Source organism: Chinchilla lanigera, unplaced genomic scaffold, assembly GCF_000276665.1.
Source record: "Chinchilla lanigera isolate Chin_1 unplaced genomic scaffold, ChiLan1.0 scaffold00091, whole genome shotgun sequence".
In the NCBI taxonomy this organism is placed as follows: domain Eukaryota; kingdom Metazoa; phylum Chordata; class Mammalia; order Rodentia; family Chinchillidae; genus Chinchilla; species Chinchilla lanigera.
In genome coordinates, this window is record NW_004955492.1 from 7,498,940 (window position 1) to 7,514,899 (window position 15,960).

Here is a 15,960-nt window from a genome sequence, read left to right on the forward strand (position 1 = left end):
GTCATTCCTCAGTCTGCCAGGCGCCCAGGAGATAGCAGTCCCCTCCTCAGGGTGTTTAGTCTCAGATGAGGAATGACTTATGAACAATTTTTCTCAAGTCATCAACACGAAGGGTTCCATGCCTACCAGTGGTAAAAGCAGATGAATGTCCTTCCTCTGTGACAATACTTTGCTCAAGTCTAACTTATATTTTGCACAATGTTTCCAGATTTAAAGGTGAAAAGGCGGCCTCCGTGTTGCCCATCCACCTACATACCCGGCCACCGCAGGAACCCGCCAAATGCCTGGGTCAAGGCCTTCAGCCACACAGTCTTCTCCACCAGGGCGTCAAAGTCCATGGACGGGCGGTTCTGAAGCAGAACAGCTACTGCCAGGACCCACGGGCTCAGGACCAGGTTTTCAATCTGCAGAAGCTGCATTTTGTAGGCAACTTCGGTGACAAAGGCGTGCATTTCCTCTGATGGTTTCTGCGGGACGTATCTGAAAGGAAGAGCACGGAAGTACACGTGACTCTCCTGCCACCCACATGCAGGGCAGGAGACGGGCCCTAGAAGGCTTTTCATGTCTCTGCCAATCAAAAGCTCTCAGGCCACTTGCAGGGCTTCCCTTGCCTCACTACTGTGTGATCTGTCCATATTCTTCCAGGGAATGCTCTGGAGGTGTGGCAAGAAATACCCACCTCCAAGTAAAAGCTTTGGATGCTTTATAAACAGGTCACATCACTTCTGTGAAATAGATGCCTCTCCAGGAGAATGAATGGCTATCAGAATTCTACTGTGGAACATATCACAGAGTGACACCACTGTGGACAGGCTGCCTGGCTGCCCACCATGGGGTCTCCTTCAGAAAGGCTTCAAATCACCTGCCAAAGACCAGCACACCCATCTGTGAGCACCCCAGGAATGGATCATTAGCTCAAAAGCACACCAGGCTTACACAGAGCTGAGAAAAGCAAGGAGACACAAAGGACCAAAGCAGCCACCCCAGAAGGGAGCTTGATGAGAAAACTGCTAATGCACGTGCCCCACATTAGGATGCTGGCCAAGGCGAGGTGAGAGTTACAGACAGCCCGTGGCAGTGGAGAGCCCACATCTGCCTTTGAGAGTGGGAAGGCAGCCACCAGTACAGCGCGCTGCTGTCAGAAAGCCGCAGAGCTACAGGTGAATCAGGACAACACCATGACACGAGGGCCCTGGCTGCACCAATGGTTTTTCTCCCTTACTTCCCCAGTGTGCCTCTCTACAACAAGAAAATTCAAATGTATCTGTGCATCTTTATTGTGCATCCTGAGCAGACCTAATGCATTTTCTCATGAGCAGGGACTCACTCCCATTTGTTACCATTACGTACCATTTTCTATGATCAAAAACAGTACTCAGAGCTGGGTGTGGTGGCACACACCTGTAATCCTAGCACTCGGGAGGCTGAGGCAGGAGGATCATCACAAGTTCAAGGCCAGCCTGGCTACACAGTGAGTTCAAAACCAGCCTGAACTACATAGCAAAAAAAAAGAAAGAGAGAGAAAAAAAGGAAAATAGTACTCAGGACACTAGGTGGCCTACAGCAATGCTCAACCATTTCTACTTGATACTTGTCAATGACAGTGTTATTTCTTCTCACTGTTAAGTTAGTTCCCCCAAGAAGGATGATCATTGTCTGACTTTGCTTACTGACATATATTGACATATAGTTAATCAATTTGTTTTTTTTTTTTTTTTGCAAATTCATAGTTCTTCTGTTTCTGTGTGTGCATGTTTCTTGTTTTGTATTATTTTTTTGAGACAGGATCACACTATGTAGCCCAGGCTGGCCTCCAACTCATGATCCTCCTGCCTCAGCCTCCTGAGTGCTGGGATTACAGGTGTGTGCCACCACACTTGGCTCACATAGTTTTTTCACTGGAGCTTTCCACAGCTGCAAATAAAATGACACAGCTTCCCTGATAATGTACTGTGTGATCTCAAGAAAAGACACACACACAAAAAAAGGAAGGTGTGATGGCGCACACCTGTAATCCCAGCACTGGGAGGTTGAGGCAGGAGGATCGTTGTGAGTTCAACACCAGCCTGGGCTACAAAGTGAGTTCAAGGCCAGCCTGAACTGCATAGCAAGACCCTGTCTCAAAGAGACAAAAAAAAAAAAAGGCCCAGTCTTAGATCTGCCAACTCAATAGTCAAAAGTCACACTTGCAGGTTTTAATTCATTTCTGTGTTGGGTATTATAACATAGGCCTTGCACCTTGGAACCAAGTTATATGGGCTCCGACTCATTCTCCCAGCTGCCAGAGATCGAAGTGATACAGGGTCTCCAAAGTACACATGGATGCTTCCAAAGTTTTCAGAGAGAATCCTTCTGGCTTTCAACAATCCCTAGTAGTATCACAACAGGAGAAAAGAACACAAAAAGAGTACATTTGTAAGTTAGTTGAAGTGTAAGTTAGGATATTCACTACACTCAAAGAAAATCAAGTCTGGCTATCCTTACGTACAGTTGTGGATTCTTTTGGCTTAGGAACTCCTAGAAGCTCACAGGCATAAAGAGTTTCTTCCAATATTTTATCATAACTGATGCTAATTGGGACAAGGTAGGTATCAAAAACTTCTCTTTTAAAAAATGGTTCCATCACAATATTCAGGAGACCTGTAAACACAGGGAGAAATGTTTTATCATGCACATCAAAGAGTCAAGCAAGAAGGGCACATGAGAAGATATCAAAAGTATATATCATACCCTAAACCTCCACAGTTAATCTTACAGAAACAGTTACACTAATAAAGAAAAGAATATCTTGTAAAAAAAAAAGAAGAAAGAAAGAAAGAATCAAGTTCTATTTAGCAGCTACAATGACACCACACCTGAAGTCTTTGGGTTTCTATTTTTCTTTCTAATTTGAAAGCAACCTACCAAATTTAGGAGTCAATGTCTTGGCAGAGCGGCTCCTTGTCCCTTCGAGGAAAAATTCCACAGGAGCATAACCATTCTTTAAAGAGAAAACAAAAAACAAAACACAAAACATTGCCTCCACTCAAAAGGGCACATGCCTTCTTTCCCAGGGCGGGGGCTGCAGCCCAGAGCCTGGCACACCTGGGCAAGCGCCCCGCACTAAGCTGCGGCCCCGGACACGCCGCCTCTCATCCCTTTTTCCAGCTACTCTCCCAGCCCTCTGAGAAAACACAGCTCACAGTGAGACTTAAAGCAGTCACACAGATTCACCACACTGTTGAGGCTTGCAATATCCCTTGAGGGGGAAAATCGAAGCAGTCTATTCAGAAGTTCAGAATTTAAAATAGGCAAACATCAGCAAAAAGCAAATATAGCTTCAAAGTACTTGGTAACTACCCGCAACATAGTCTTCACATATTCAGAGAACACGGCCCAGTAGAGTTTGTCGCCCCCAAAGGTACGACGCATGAAAAAGGCGCCCGACATCCTCAGCAGCTCCCCAATGATCTTCATCCCCAAGAAGTCTAAAACAAAACAAGGCTTTACGTTTATTTGCAGCCACAGAAGTATTTCATAAAGACTGAAAGTCAGACACGAATAAGAAAATGTCATGTATGTGAGACACTGTCTACATTTTTAATAGTTATGCTTTCTGAGATCAAATCCATGGAGAGAGACTTACAATAGAACTGTGCAAAACAAGGGATTCTGTGGGCCGAGAGCCTGAGGGGCGGTTACCCTGCACTACTCCCCTCACTGCTCGCAAGCAGGCCAGTCAGGGACACAGGCAACAGCAGGGCAAAGTGACAACGTCACAAGGCCCATGTCCTAGGCCTGCTGCTGAACTTGATGACTGACGTGCATCCTCACACTCTCACCTCTCTCCCAGCAGTAAAAGTATCAACCACGTTAGTGAAGTGGACTCAAGTAAATCTGCAAAGAAAAGCAGAGTTCTACCACTAGTTTTCTTTCTTTTTCTTTTTTTTTTTTTTTTTTCTTGAGACAAGTTCTCAATATGCAGTTCAGGCTGGTCTTGAATTCACTTTGTAGCCCAAGCTGGCCTTGAACTCACAATGATCCTCCTGCCTCAGCCTGCCAAGTGCTGGGATTGCAGGCATATACCACCACACCTGGCTAGTTTTGAAACAATTCTTCTTGCTGTGTGTGTTGGCACATGCCTATGATCCCAGCACTCGGGAGGCTGAGGCAGGAGGATCGCTGTGAGTTCAAAGCCAGCCTGTGCTACGCAATGAGTTCAAGGTCATCCTGAACTGCACAGTAAGACCCTCTCTCAAAAAAACAACCAAGCAACAAACAAAAATTTCAGCTTTCCTAGTGACTTTGAAAGGCAGGTAATAAACAATTTATTTACTTTAGCCAACCTACTTTTAGGAATCAATACTATAGATATTTAAGAAAACTCATAAAACTATACTGTAACACTATAACAGAAAATTATTAAAACTACACAGGTACACTGCTGAATTTATAGAGCAGCAAAGGTAATATGGACACAGAAGTTGGATTCTTACCTTATACCTCCAGTAACTATTAACTCAGTGGCTCAAAGACCTAAATATAAGACCTAAAACTATAAGGAAAGGCTGGGGATACAGGTCAGAGGTAAAGTATTTGCCCAGCATGTGACAGACCTGGATTCAATTCCCTACACTGAAAAAAAAAGAAAAAAATGGACGGGGTTGAGGGGAGGGGAGAAAACACACAGGAAAATCTTCATGACAATTTGACAATAATTTCTTCTCTATGACACCAAAGACACAGGAAACAAAAGAAAAAATTTGGCTACATCAAAATAAGTAACTTCTGAGCATGGTGGCACTTGGTTATAATCCCTGCTTTGTGGGAGGCTGAGGTAGGAAGATCACAAGTTCAAGTCCCACTTGGGCAACTTAGTGACCCTATCTCAAAATAAAAAATAGGTAAGTTTGGGGATGTAGCTCAGAGGTAGACTATTCCTGGATTCAATCCCCAGCACCTCAAAAAGGGTTGGGGGGGTGCACAACAGAGTGGATGGGACGAGGCAATATTTACAAACTATTCATCCGGTAAGGGGTAAATATCCACAAAACAGGAAGAAATCCACAACTCAATGACAAAAATACTACACAACATAATTTAAAAATGGAAATGGAGTTGAACAGACACTTATCTAAAGAAGATACATGAATAGCCCACATAGCACTGAAATGATGCTCAGTATCACTAATCATCAGGAAAATATAAATCAAAAGTAAATGATATAACATGTCACACACACTAGAATGGCTTTTTTTTTTTTTTAAAGAGAAAAATATAAAGAAACAAGTATTGGCAAGGAAGTAAAGAAATTCAAACACTAGTGAACTGTTGGTGGGAATGTAAACCTGTAGCTGCTGTGGGTAAATATAATGGTTCTTCCAAAAAGGCAAAAATAAAGTTACTGTGACATCCAACAGTTGTGTTCTTTTTTTTTAAATATATCTAAAAATATTGAAAGTAGGCTCTTGAACAGGTACATGTACTTCTGTGTTCACAGCAGTGTTATCTGCAATAGCCAAAACCCAGACGAAATCCTAGTATCCAGTGGACGACTGGATAAACATAATGCAGTCCATCCATGCAATGGGACATCATTTAACCAGAAAAGGAAGGAATTCTGACACACACACTCCATGGATGAACCTTAAAGACAGTGAAATACATCAGTCTCAAAAGTACAAATACTAGCGATTCCACAGAAGCTTATATGAAGCTTATTGTGAAGTCAAATTCACAGAGACAGAATAGTGTCTGCCTGGGGCTAGGGGAAGAAACTAAGAAGCAGAGTTTCAGTTTTGCAACATGAACAGAGTTTTGGGGACAGAAAGTGATGGCTGCAAAACATACAAATGTACTTAACAGCAATGAACTACATACACACTTAATGATAGTTAAGATGATAATATTTAAGCAGTGGTACATATAGGTGATCTCAGTATTCTAGCAGGCTGAAGCAGGAGGACTATAAATTTGAAGCCCAACTGGGTAACCTAGTGACTTAGCAAGACCTTGTGTCTAGAAAAAAAAAAAAAAAAAAAATTACAGGGCTGGAGATGTAGCTCAGTGAGAAGACCATAGGTTCAATATCCACAATACCTAGTACTATGGGGGGCGGGGGGACAAATTATAGTTATATGTATTTTAACACAGTAACAATGTATTTTCAAAATCGAGATTACCTAGAATGATAGCTGTATTCCTGCCTAAAGCAAAAGGCAGGAAATATACAAGGGTATATCTAAAAATCTCATTTTTCAAGCCTATGTGCCATATGTGTCTCCACCCACCGAGACAAGGGAAGTGAAGCACTGAAGTGCCCTACCAGGACCATCGTGGAAGAGCAGGGGCTGTTTCCGACATCACCTTCAACCCCCGTAGTCTGAGCCACAGCAGCGAGGATTTCAATATGTACACTTGGAAAAGCACAAGAGCGGTACGTACCCATCCCTGCTGCTATGACGGGCACAGGCAGGTCATAGCTGTAGAGAAGGAAGGACAGCATCAGGAAATCAATGTAACTGCGATGGCTGGGCAGCAGGATGACAGGGTACTCCTGGATAGCACGCTGCAGCTTCAAACAGATGGTGCATGTTTTATCTTTTCGGCTGTCATGTGATTAAAATCATCTCTCTAGTCAGAAGCTGGAAAATGGGTCTGTGTTCTGAAGGAACAGTCATCGCGTGTTCTGCTTTCCCGACCACATATACACACTTAGTTCGCTCTGACAAGGTCTAAGAATTATTTCAGGGCTGTTAAATAACTTCACTTAGTTCAAGGATATTAAAAATGTGAATTTTTAAGGATCAGAATAATAGTAACGATGATCACTAATACATATTATTTGAACACTTTTACCATTTCACATACCAGTCATCTTACGTGTATCAATACCACAAGTTTATAAAAAGGCATTCGCCTTAGTTTCCATGTTTATTAAATGACTGTGTACCCAATGACTGGTACAGCTGAGGATGGCATCTAAGTTAGTCCAACTTAGCCAATCATTAACCACTGCCTGGCCTGAATCCTTGTAATAGAAGAGAATAAAGCTTCTCTAGGAGAGATTAAAAAAAAAAAAAAGGGATAAATTATTAGACGAAACGGGAGGGCTGGTACACGCTGAAATCCCTGGCAGGGACAATGGATATCACAGAGTTGGGAGAGATACACTAGAGATTCCAGATCTATTCTTCAGGCCATCAGATATAGTTACTGATACCAGGTATTACCTTTCTTTCTGAGATCTAAATATAACTGGTCAAGACAGCTAATTTGTGATCAGTTAAGACAGAGATGGCCAATTCTTCCTGGTCTCAAACAATATACTGAATATTCTCTGACAGATCCAGAGAGTGAATTGGTAATATCAAAAAAGAGCCACAGGAGAAAGAAGAAATACTTGATAGGAAATCAGACAACTGATTAAAAACAAACTCTTAAAACATCATGAGGAGCTGGGCATGGTGGCATGCATCTATAATGCCAGTACCCTGGAAGGCTGGACCATGAGTTTCAAGAGATTAGGCTCAGACTGAGCACCTTAGTGACTCAGCAATAACTCAAACTAAAAAAATAAAAAAAAAAGGTCTGAGATGTAGCTCAGGGCAAAGACCCTGGGTTTAATCCCTGGTACCACAAACAAACAAAAAAAAAAAAAAAAAAGAAGAAGAGGAAGAAGAGAAGGGAAAGAAGAGGAAGAAGAAGAGGAAGAGGAGGAAGAAGAAGTAGTAGTAGTAGTAGTAAAAAGGATGAAGAAGGAGGCAAATAAATGAAGGTAGGAGCTTTCCTAGGAGAAAATAAGGATTAAAACACAGAAATGGGGCAGAGGGTATAGCTCAGTGGCACAGCACCTGCCTGGCCAAGCGTAAGGTCCTGAGTTTGATTCCCAGTACCAAAAAAAAAAAAAACAACAATAGAAATGAGTACTGTCCACAGAGAATGCTTCTTCTTATAAGAAAAAGCAAGTCAGTAAACAACATGAATAGAAGGGACTGAGAAGGGGGGGGATTAAAAAAATTAAGACATGCTATGTATATGTACCAACTCCCCAAGATGGATGGACTCATCATACACTACACACATGTAATAATAACTAAAAACAAAACCAGTAAGAGTGAGGGAATCATCTTCAGGCAATCATTAGAGTAACAGCTGATTTGAGCAAAAATCATCAGGGGACACAAAACTAGTGGGGGAGGCAGGATGAAAAACAGGATACTTAACTATTTTCAAAGTGTCTCACCACAAGATAATTAATTATGGAGGAAAAGTAGTAACTTTACAACGGAGAAGCCCAGCAGATAGCACCAGTGGATAAACACCTCTCTCCCAGTAATGCAGAGACAGACCCCACAAGCTCCTGACCAGAGGCTTGAAGCCTGTGAGAGGATGTGGCAGCCTCGGGGCATTCTCACCAAATGGCACCAGAGCCTAACACAAGCCGGCATTGTCCAGACTCAAGGGCTGCTGGAAAAGGACTGGCCACCCCCCAGCCTAACAGAGACAGCACCCTTCAACCTCGACTCCAAGCACTGCTAGGAAAGAATTGGTCTGCTATTCAAAAAAATCATCAGGAAACACATACAAAAAGATTGCGGCCTAATATTTACTGCCAATTGAGACAGATGTCCTTAACTATCCCAAGAGGAGCTGAACCAATACTCACTTTCTGAATACCTTCTTCATTCACACACACTTTTGAGAAAATTTGTTTAAATATTTTGCTCAAGGTGAAGGCAAAAAACCGAATGGCTCCCACACGAAGTTTGTGACTCATTTCATCCAAGATTTCAGAAGCTTCCTCTCGGAGGACATCGACAGGTTGAGAGGACTCTTTGGACAGCTGAAAGGAAAGGGAAGCAGGGATAAATCTGAAGAACAGAGGCCAGAACTTTTTAATCAGACCTGACTAGTTCCAAATGGACTACACCAAAGATGGTGTGTTTCTTGATTTAAAAGGACAGGATTTATTTTCCAACATAACATAACAGATAAATGATCCTGCAAGTTTAAAGGCTAGAAATTTAAAACGAATCACTTTTTCACTTTAGAGTTAAGAAAACATCTCCATTCAGTCTGTTAATAATTTTATATCCAAACTCTGAAATTGGCTGCTGCCCATGTTCTAGTGCCCCAAACCTGGCAGCTCCTGCCTGTGGAAGCAGCTGCATTGCATCTACTTGTCTGATGCTGTTACAAGGTAATCCTTGCAGCAAAAATGAAGGTTATGTGAAGTAACTAACTTTGCACATTTTACCGGATGTACAGGTCACTGGCACAAAAGTTCCCAAATCCAAAAGGTAATCGGGCTGGGAGTGGTGGTGCATGCCTGTAATGCCAGCACGTGGAGGCTGAGGCAGGAGAATCATTGTGAGTTCAAGACCAGCCTAGGCTACATAAGTGAGCTCAAGGCCAGTCTGAACTGCACAGCGAGACCCTGTCTCAAAAAGACAAAAAAAAAAAACAAAAAAAAAACAAAACCCAAAACCAAAAGGTAATTGGTGATCGCAGATCTTACAATGGAAATTTTTTTTGGGGGGAGGGAGGTTGAGATAGGGTCTTGCTATATAGTTTAGGCTGGTTTTGTAACTCACTATGCTGCTCTTGAACCTGTGGTGATCCTCTTGCCTCAGCCTCCGAAGTACTGGGGTTACAAGGTGTGGCACCAACAATTGGCTGGAACTTCGCTTATTCACACGGCATACCACATCTTTTGAAATGAGAACATGTGCTATGTGCTAGAGCTATCAAGGGCCTGGGAAGGAACAAGTCACAGCTCATATCCTCAGGAAAGCCTGATTTGACCTTTTTCATTATCCTCTAAAGGAGCACATGGGAAGGCAGTGGCATCTCTGTGAAAAATAGTATAGGATCTGTGCTTTCCAAAGAATGCTCTGCATCAGTATGAGCACAAAGATCAGAGGACAGGACGCTGGTGCCCAGTTGTATAGTGAAGAAGGAGGTGATCTTTTTTCCTTTGAGATAAAATTCATGCAATGTAAAATTAATCATTTAAAGTGAATGATGCTGGGTGTGGTGGTGCACGTCTATAATCCCAGCATTTGACAGCCTGGAGCAGAAGGATTGCTGGAGAGTTCGAGAGCAGCCAGGGGCTATACAGTAAGTGCAAGGCCAGCCTGAACTACATAAGACTCGATCACAAAAATAAACTAAAATAAAAAAAAGAATAACCCTACAGTATTTAGTACATTCTCAAATGTTGTGCAATCACTTCTCCTGTCTAGCTCTTTATCTTATCTTTCAAGGCTCAAACTAGAGAGCTTGGGACAAACTGTTTCCTCTTATCTGTGCATTCCTTCAGTCAGTTCAAAGGTTGAAACAGGGATGGTGCCAGTGCCAGGGAAAGGCTTCCCAGTATGGCCAGAAGAGAACCCATAACCAGTCTACATGCCCTGAAGAGTGAATGAACGAGGCGGTGGGAAGACAAGACCACCGCCACAGAATAACTAGAAATCTGAAAAGGAAGCTATAGTTGAAATCAAAAGGCTTTTCTAAGTAGGAAGTCTTGAGCCTAGTTTTGTTTTTATTATCATCCCACTTTTTAAAAACTATGCTAAAATATACGTAGCATAAAATTTACCATTTTGACCATTTTTTGGTATACAGTTCATTAGCACTAAAGCACTGAGTTTGTTTACAGAATCTAAGGAAGAAGTAAACAAAGTACTAATTTTCTTTTTTTAAAAGGTTACTATAAAATAATATGCGTGGGCCTGGGGGTATAGCTCAGCGGTAGAGCACTTGCCTAGCATGTGAGGACCCAGGCTCTATTCCCAGCACCACAAAAAAAAAATTTTTTTTTTTTGTCTTTTTGAGACAGGGTCTCACTATGCAGCTCAGGCTGGCCTTGAGCTCACTTTGTAGCCCAGGATGGCCCTGAACTGACAGTGATCCTCCTGCCTCAGCCTCCCAAAAAGTTTTTTTAAAAAAAGGTAGTACACTCTTTGGCATACTATTCACATCTCATGTCTAATTGGGTCTCCTGGTTATATCATTTCCTGTTGTGTTTGATTTAATCTCATGTCTTTTTGTTCATCATGGGCCTAGGGGCAATACCATATCTGTACCATACAGTCCAGGAGTGTAGGAGGCTATACCATCCGTGTTGATGTAAGTACATCCTACACTGTTCCTACAATGATGAAATTGCATGACAATTCATCTCTCAGAACACAGGCCCAGTTCTTAAGCAATGCATGACTGTGGTTAACTCAGGATTTCTTTTTCTGTTTTTGCAGTGCTGAGGGTTGAACCCAGTGGCAAGCACTATACTACTGAGCTATGTTCCCAGCTCCACAGTTAATGTGCTGCAGTTCTCCAGGTGATTTTAATGAAGAGGAAACTTGACTTCACTTACAAATAAGCCTAACCAGAGACGATTGAGAGCTTCTCCATGATACTGAAGGCCAATCAAAACAAAGGGATTAGGAGCACAGGGCAGTGTCCAAATCAAGAAAGAAATCAGAAGGCAGAGATAAGAGGATTTTCCTGAGGCCACAAACTGGATCAAATGCAGTTAAAAGTTTAAAAAGCAAGGTCTCTACACATACACCTCAGGGTGTGCACATCAAACAGAGAACACTGAACTCTTGTCCTCTGCCGAGCCAGAAGCCAACAGATTCCATGAGCTCAGAAATAAGCTGCAAAATGCATGTGGTACAAGTGGACACCTACGGCACTGTGCTGGGCACAAATGAACCCACAGAGATGGGAGCAAGTCACAGGTGAGGCTGGGAGCAGCAGCTCTGTGCACAGCGAGGGTGAACGAGCGACACCTGTATGACCAACCAAAGCAGCAGGGCAGCCAAGCAGGGCACCACATTTCTGCGTGTGTGCCTTCTTTCCTTTACAAAAACACAGGAGTTGCTTGGGTGCCTTCCTTTATGCATTCACAGAGGACCAAAACTAAACACAGCAAGAAAAAGAGAGGCATATGTATTTCTTAGAGGAGCTTGTTAGAGGGTATGTTCTCTTCTGCCCAGAGAGGAAACAGTGCTATGGAGCAATGCGAGTCCATGGCTAGGAAAGTGAGGCCAGGCACTCCGAGCCACTACAGCCAGGCATGTGGGGACCTGGGCGGGACCACGTATCAGGCCAGGTGGCTAAGGCCCATCACCCGGGGACCTATGGCTGTGTAAGCACCTGGACAAGGAGGGCTGCCCACCAGGAAGCTCTAATCCCGCCTACTGAACCTGCCTTCTGAGGTCTCGAAATCACACATCCTGGAGACTTTGCTTCCCTCCCAAACCTGTTCTCCCAAGTTCCTACCTCAGTGAATGGCTCCATCATCTTTAATTCTTTCCTTCCCTTCCCATACCCACCCCATCACCAAGTAAAGCTCATTCCACTTCTCAAGTACAGAAGCCTGTCCATTTCTGTTCCTACGACCACACCCTACTCCGTGATAATACCTGTGGGCCACTGCAAGAGCACTGCAGGCAGACCGTCCACCTGCTCGTGTTGCCCTCCACCTTCAAAGCTCTTGGTGGTTTTACACAGTAGGTAGGAAGAAATCCAGTCCCTCCATGTGGCTCTCGTGAATGGCCCTGCCCACCTCTCCAGCCTCCCTGCATACTGCAGCCCTTGCTCTGTGCTCTGGACTGGTCACACTGCTGCTTTCAGTGCTCTGAAAATGCATGTTCTTGCTTAGTTCCAGCCCTGGAAACAAGCCAGTGGCTCCCAGATGTTACCATACTTTGGAACTGCTTGGGCTTTTGCAAAACTATGGATGCCGGCTCCCTCTGACATTTTAATTTAACCCATAGGGGTGAGACGCAGGTACGGGATTTTTAAAGCTCCCAAGTAATTCTTATGTGGAAGGTTCAAAACCATGGGAATAAATGATTTGCTGCGCTACAAACCCTCCACTCACCTCACTCGCAAAACCCAGAATCATTTCTCTGGCCTCATTTAAAAATAAAATCACTTCCCCGACTCCCTACACCAAATTAACTTCCGTTGAAAATAATGAGCACCACTTGCATCTTGGGTTCTCACCAGCATGGCTTGTATCCTATTTCACTGTAATTTCCCTACATGCTGCAACCAACTACTCAAGGTTAGCTCTTTGGTGCCCAGCAAGGGAGCAAATGTACATCATGGATATGGTAGGTGTTTGATCAAAGTGCTGAATGAATGTAACTGAACCTAAAAAAGGTACATTCATGATTACAAAATAAATTCAGAGAAACCAGAAGGAACTGGTGACAATGAAAAAGTCTGGCTGTGGCCGAAGGACTTACTTACCTGTTTAATGACATAATGAATCTCTTCAGAATTGAGAACGCTACATTTAATATCACTTGGTTTGCAAGGAATAATTCCCTTATAGACAAGAGGTGTGTAGCATTTCATTGCAAATTTCAAGTCACTGACATGCTTCCTCTCCTCTAAGATATCTTCAAATTCATCCCATTTTTTGAGCTCTTTCTGTGGATAAGGCAAAATGAAAGTAATGAGCATGTACTGTAAAATAAGTAAGGGCAGGTTGAGGACTATGCTGGTAAGGTTTCACCTTTGTGAAAGCTTTTATTCTGTAACAGTGATGACAAACCTTTTAGAAATTGAGTGCCCAAACTACAACCCAAGCCTGAATAGTAAGGTTTTAGTTTAGAAAAAACAACTCATACATTAACATCTTTGTCTTAAAAGAAAAACACTGCTCTATAGTATCTAAGCAAGAGTTGAATGTTGTGATGGTAGGTTTTTATAGACCAAGAAAAAGAAATGTTAACAACTATTAGGGTCAATATAATGATACTGAATTATCATCACATTTTTGGTTGCTGTCTTTGTAAAAATCTAGAAACACAGCAGAGAACAAGACATTAAGTTCTAGAGTAATCTAATCAATTTTAAAAGGTTTCATGTACCTCACTGACAAACATTTTTACTTCTGTTTAGCTTTAGAAATTAAGTCAAAAACACAAATTAGACACCCCTTATCACATCAAGTAAAGTACACACACACACAAGATGCAAACAGAAGGCAAAATTGCTCAAGAAGAAAGTGCTCCCACACCAGCTTCTCTGAGAAGTCTACAGTGATCCTCCTGCCTCAGCCTCTCAGAGTGCTGGAATTACAGGTATGCATTACCTGGCCTGTCCTAGTCTGCTGGTTTCTTCACCTACCTGTTTGTCCCATTTGAATTAATCCTGCACACTGCCATCTGCATAACAATTGAGATAGTATCTAATGTTTTGGGGTCTGTGCTTCAGCTCTGATGTGTAATCTTTGAAGCCCGAGGAAGTCATAGCCTCTACTCACAAGGCTTAATCCCAGCCAACAGCATGGAGCATTGGCTCATGCATCCCCTCTCATCCCTGCTTACTTGGGGGAGCAACAGGGGTTCAGGGAAAGACACCTGCCATCTCCAAAGACTACCATCAGCACCTTGCCTAGACCGATATGCATTGCTTAAAGCCAGCTGAAGGGTTGAGGAAAAGTCCCAGCCAGCTCAGCACACATCAATACATGGAAACAGGGTCAGGCTCAGCCAGAATGGAGCCAATTGCTCCTCTTTCAAGGACAGTTGCCTAGGTAGTCCTCCACACTGCCATCCTGCTTTTTTCAAATCATAATTTTGATCAAATTACTCCCTGCTTTTTTATTTGATCAATTATGCATACCTATATCTTGAAATCTGAGTAACTGCTTTGAAGATAACAACACACAATACATTAATCATTGTTAATCTACCATCTTGTTTTGAAATTCTGTATAATTGTTTTTATTGGCTTTTTTCTCTTTAAAATAAAATTCAAAAAATAAAACTTACTATAAAACTACATTAAAATATCCCTGTTTAAAATACTTGAATGACTCCTACTTCCTTCAGAATAGGATTCAGGCCACTTACGGTATCAGGGAATGCCACCATGGCAGGGGACACGTGTGCAAGTGGGTAGCACTGTCCCAATATGCTTTCTTGCTGCCATTCCCCCTGAGCCTTTCCACCTCTGCCTGGAAATCCCATCCTGCCTTCATTCCTGTGCCCCTGCTTACGCAGCACCCTGTGAAGGTTCTTCTCAGCTCCATGGAGTTACTCACTCCTGCTTCACTGGGACTTCTCTACCTCCCACCACACCTGTTACACTATGTATCCCACGCAGTCATTGTCTGCAGGTCTGTCTCTTTACTAATGTACAATTGTCCAGCCAGGTTAGGTGGTGCATACTTGTAATCCCAGCACTCTGGGAGGCGGGCTGGAGGACTGTAAGTTTGAGCATAGTCTAGGCAACTTAGCAAGACCCTGTCTCAAAATAAAACATAAAACATGGCTAGAGATGTAGCTCAGTGTGAAGGCCCTGGGTTCAATCCCCAGCACCACACACACACACACACACACACACACACACACACACAGAGCAATTATCTTGAGGAGACAGTCTGTTTCTTCTTTATCTTTCCAACATCTGGCCATGTTGCTGCAATTCTGGTATAAAACTGCCGTCATTATAACCTATCACATACTGTTGCTTACAAGCCCAGAGAATCTCCCCAAATTTCATGAGCCTCATTAATCAATTAACTTTCTTTTTTTTTTTTGGTATTGGGAATTTAACTCAGGACCTTGTGCTTGCTAGGCAGGCGCTGTGCCACTGAGTTATAGCCCCAGCTCCGAGTCTCATTAATACATTACTACTATATATAATTATATCATATCAAACTTGGACTGCAACAAACTAATACTATATATATGAAAGCTAAAAGATCTTAAAAATGTCCCACTTAGTGATCCTGACAATAGCAGGAGCAAAGGATCAGACTCAGCAGGGAATACATACAGGAGAGTCCTCAGGACAAGAAGAACCTATAAGGGAGAATAGTAGATGTGTGTGTTTTGAGAAAATTTGCCAGATATGATCATCAGCAATCCTTCCATGGTTCCCTGTTCCCTGCTTACCTGCAAAGTTCATACCTCTTAGCCACAACTCCAGGCTTTTCATGATTTCTCA

General features: G+C 42.8%; 1 protein-coding gene across 1 annotated transcript in view; it reads right to left on the minus strand.

The window, feature by feature from the left end:
• Window positions 1-15,960, minus strand: part of Gnpat (glyceronephosphate O-acyltransferase) — a 30,511-nt gene that overhangs the window by 9,860 nt on the left and 4,691 nt on the right. The window contains exons 2-9 of the mRNA XM_005404978.2: window positions 13,249-13,431; window positions 8,648-8,824; window positions 6,424-6,553; window positions 3,340-3,467; window positions 2,905-2,980; window positions 2,489-2,640; window positions 2,239-2,369; window positions 257-480 (exon numbers count right to left, since the gene is read on the minus strand). Coding sequence (XP_005405035.1) covers window positions 257-480; window positions 2,239-2,369; window positions 2,489-2,640; window positions 2,905-2,980; window positions 3,340-3,467; window positions 6,424-6,553; window positions 8,648-8,824; window positions 13,249-13,431 — 1,201 coding nt within the window. The remainder of the gene's footprint in view (window positions 1-256; window positions 481-2,238; window positions 2,370-2,488; window positions 2,641-2,904; window positions 2,981-3,339; window positions 3,468-6,423; window positions 6,554-8,647; window positions 8,825-13,248; window positions 13,432-15,960) is intronic.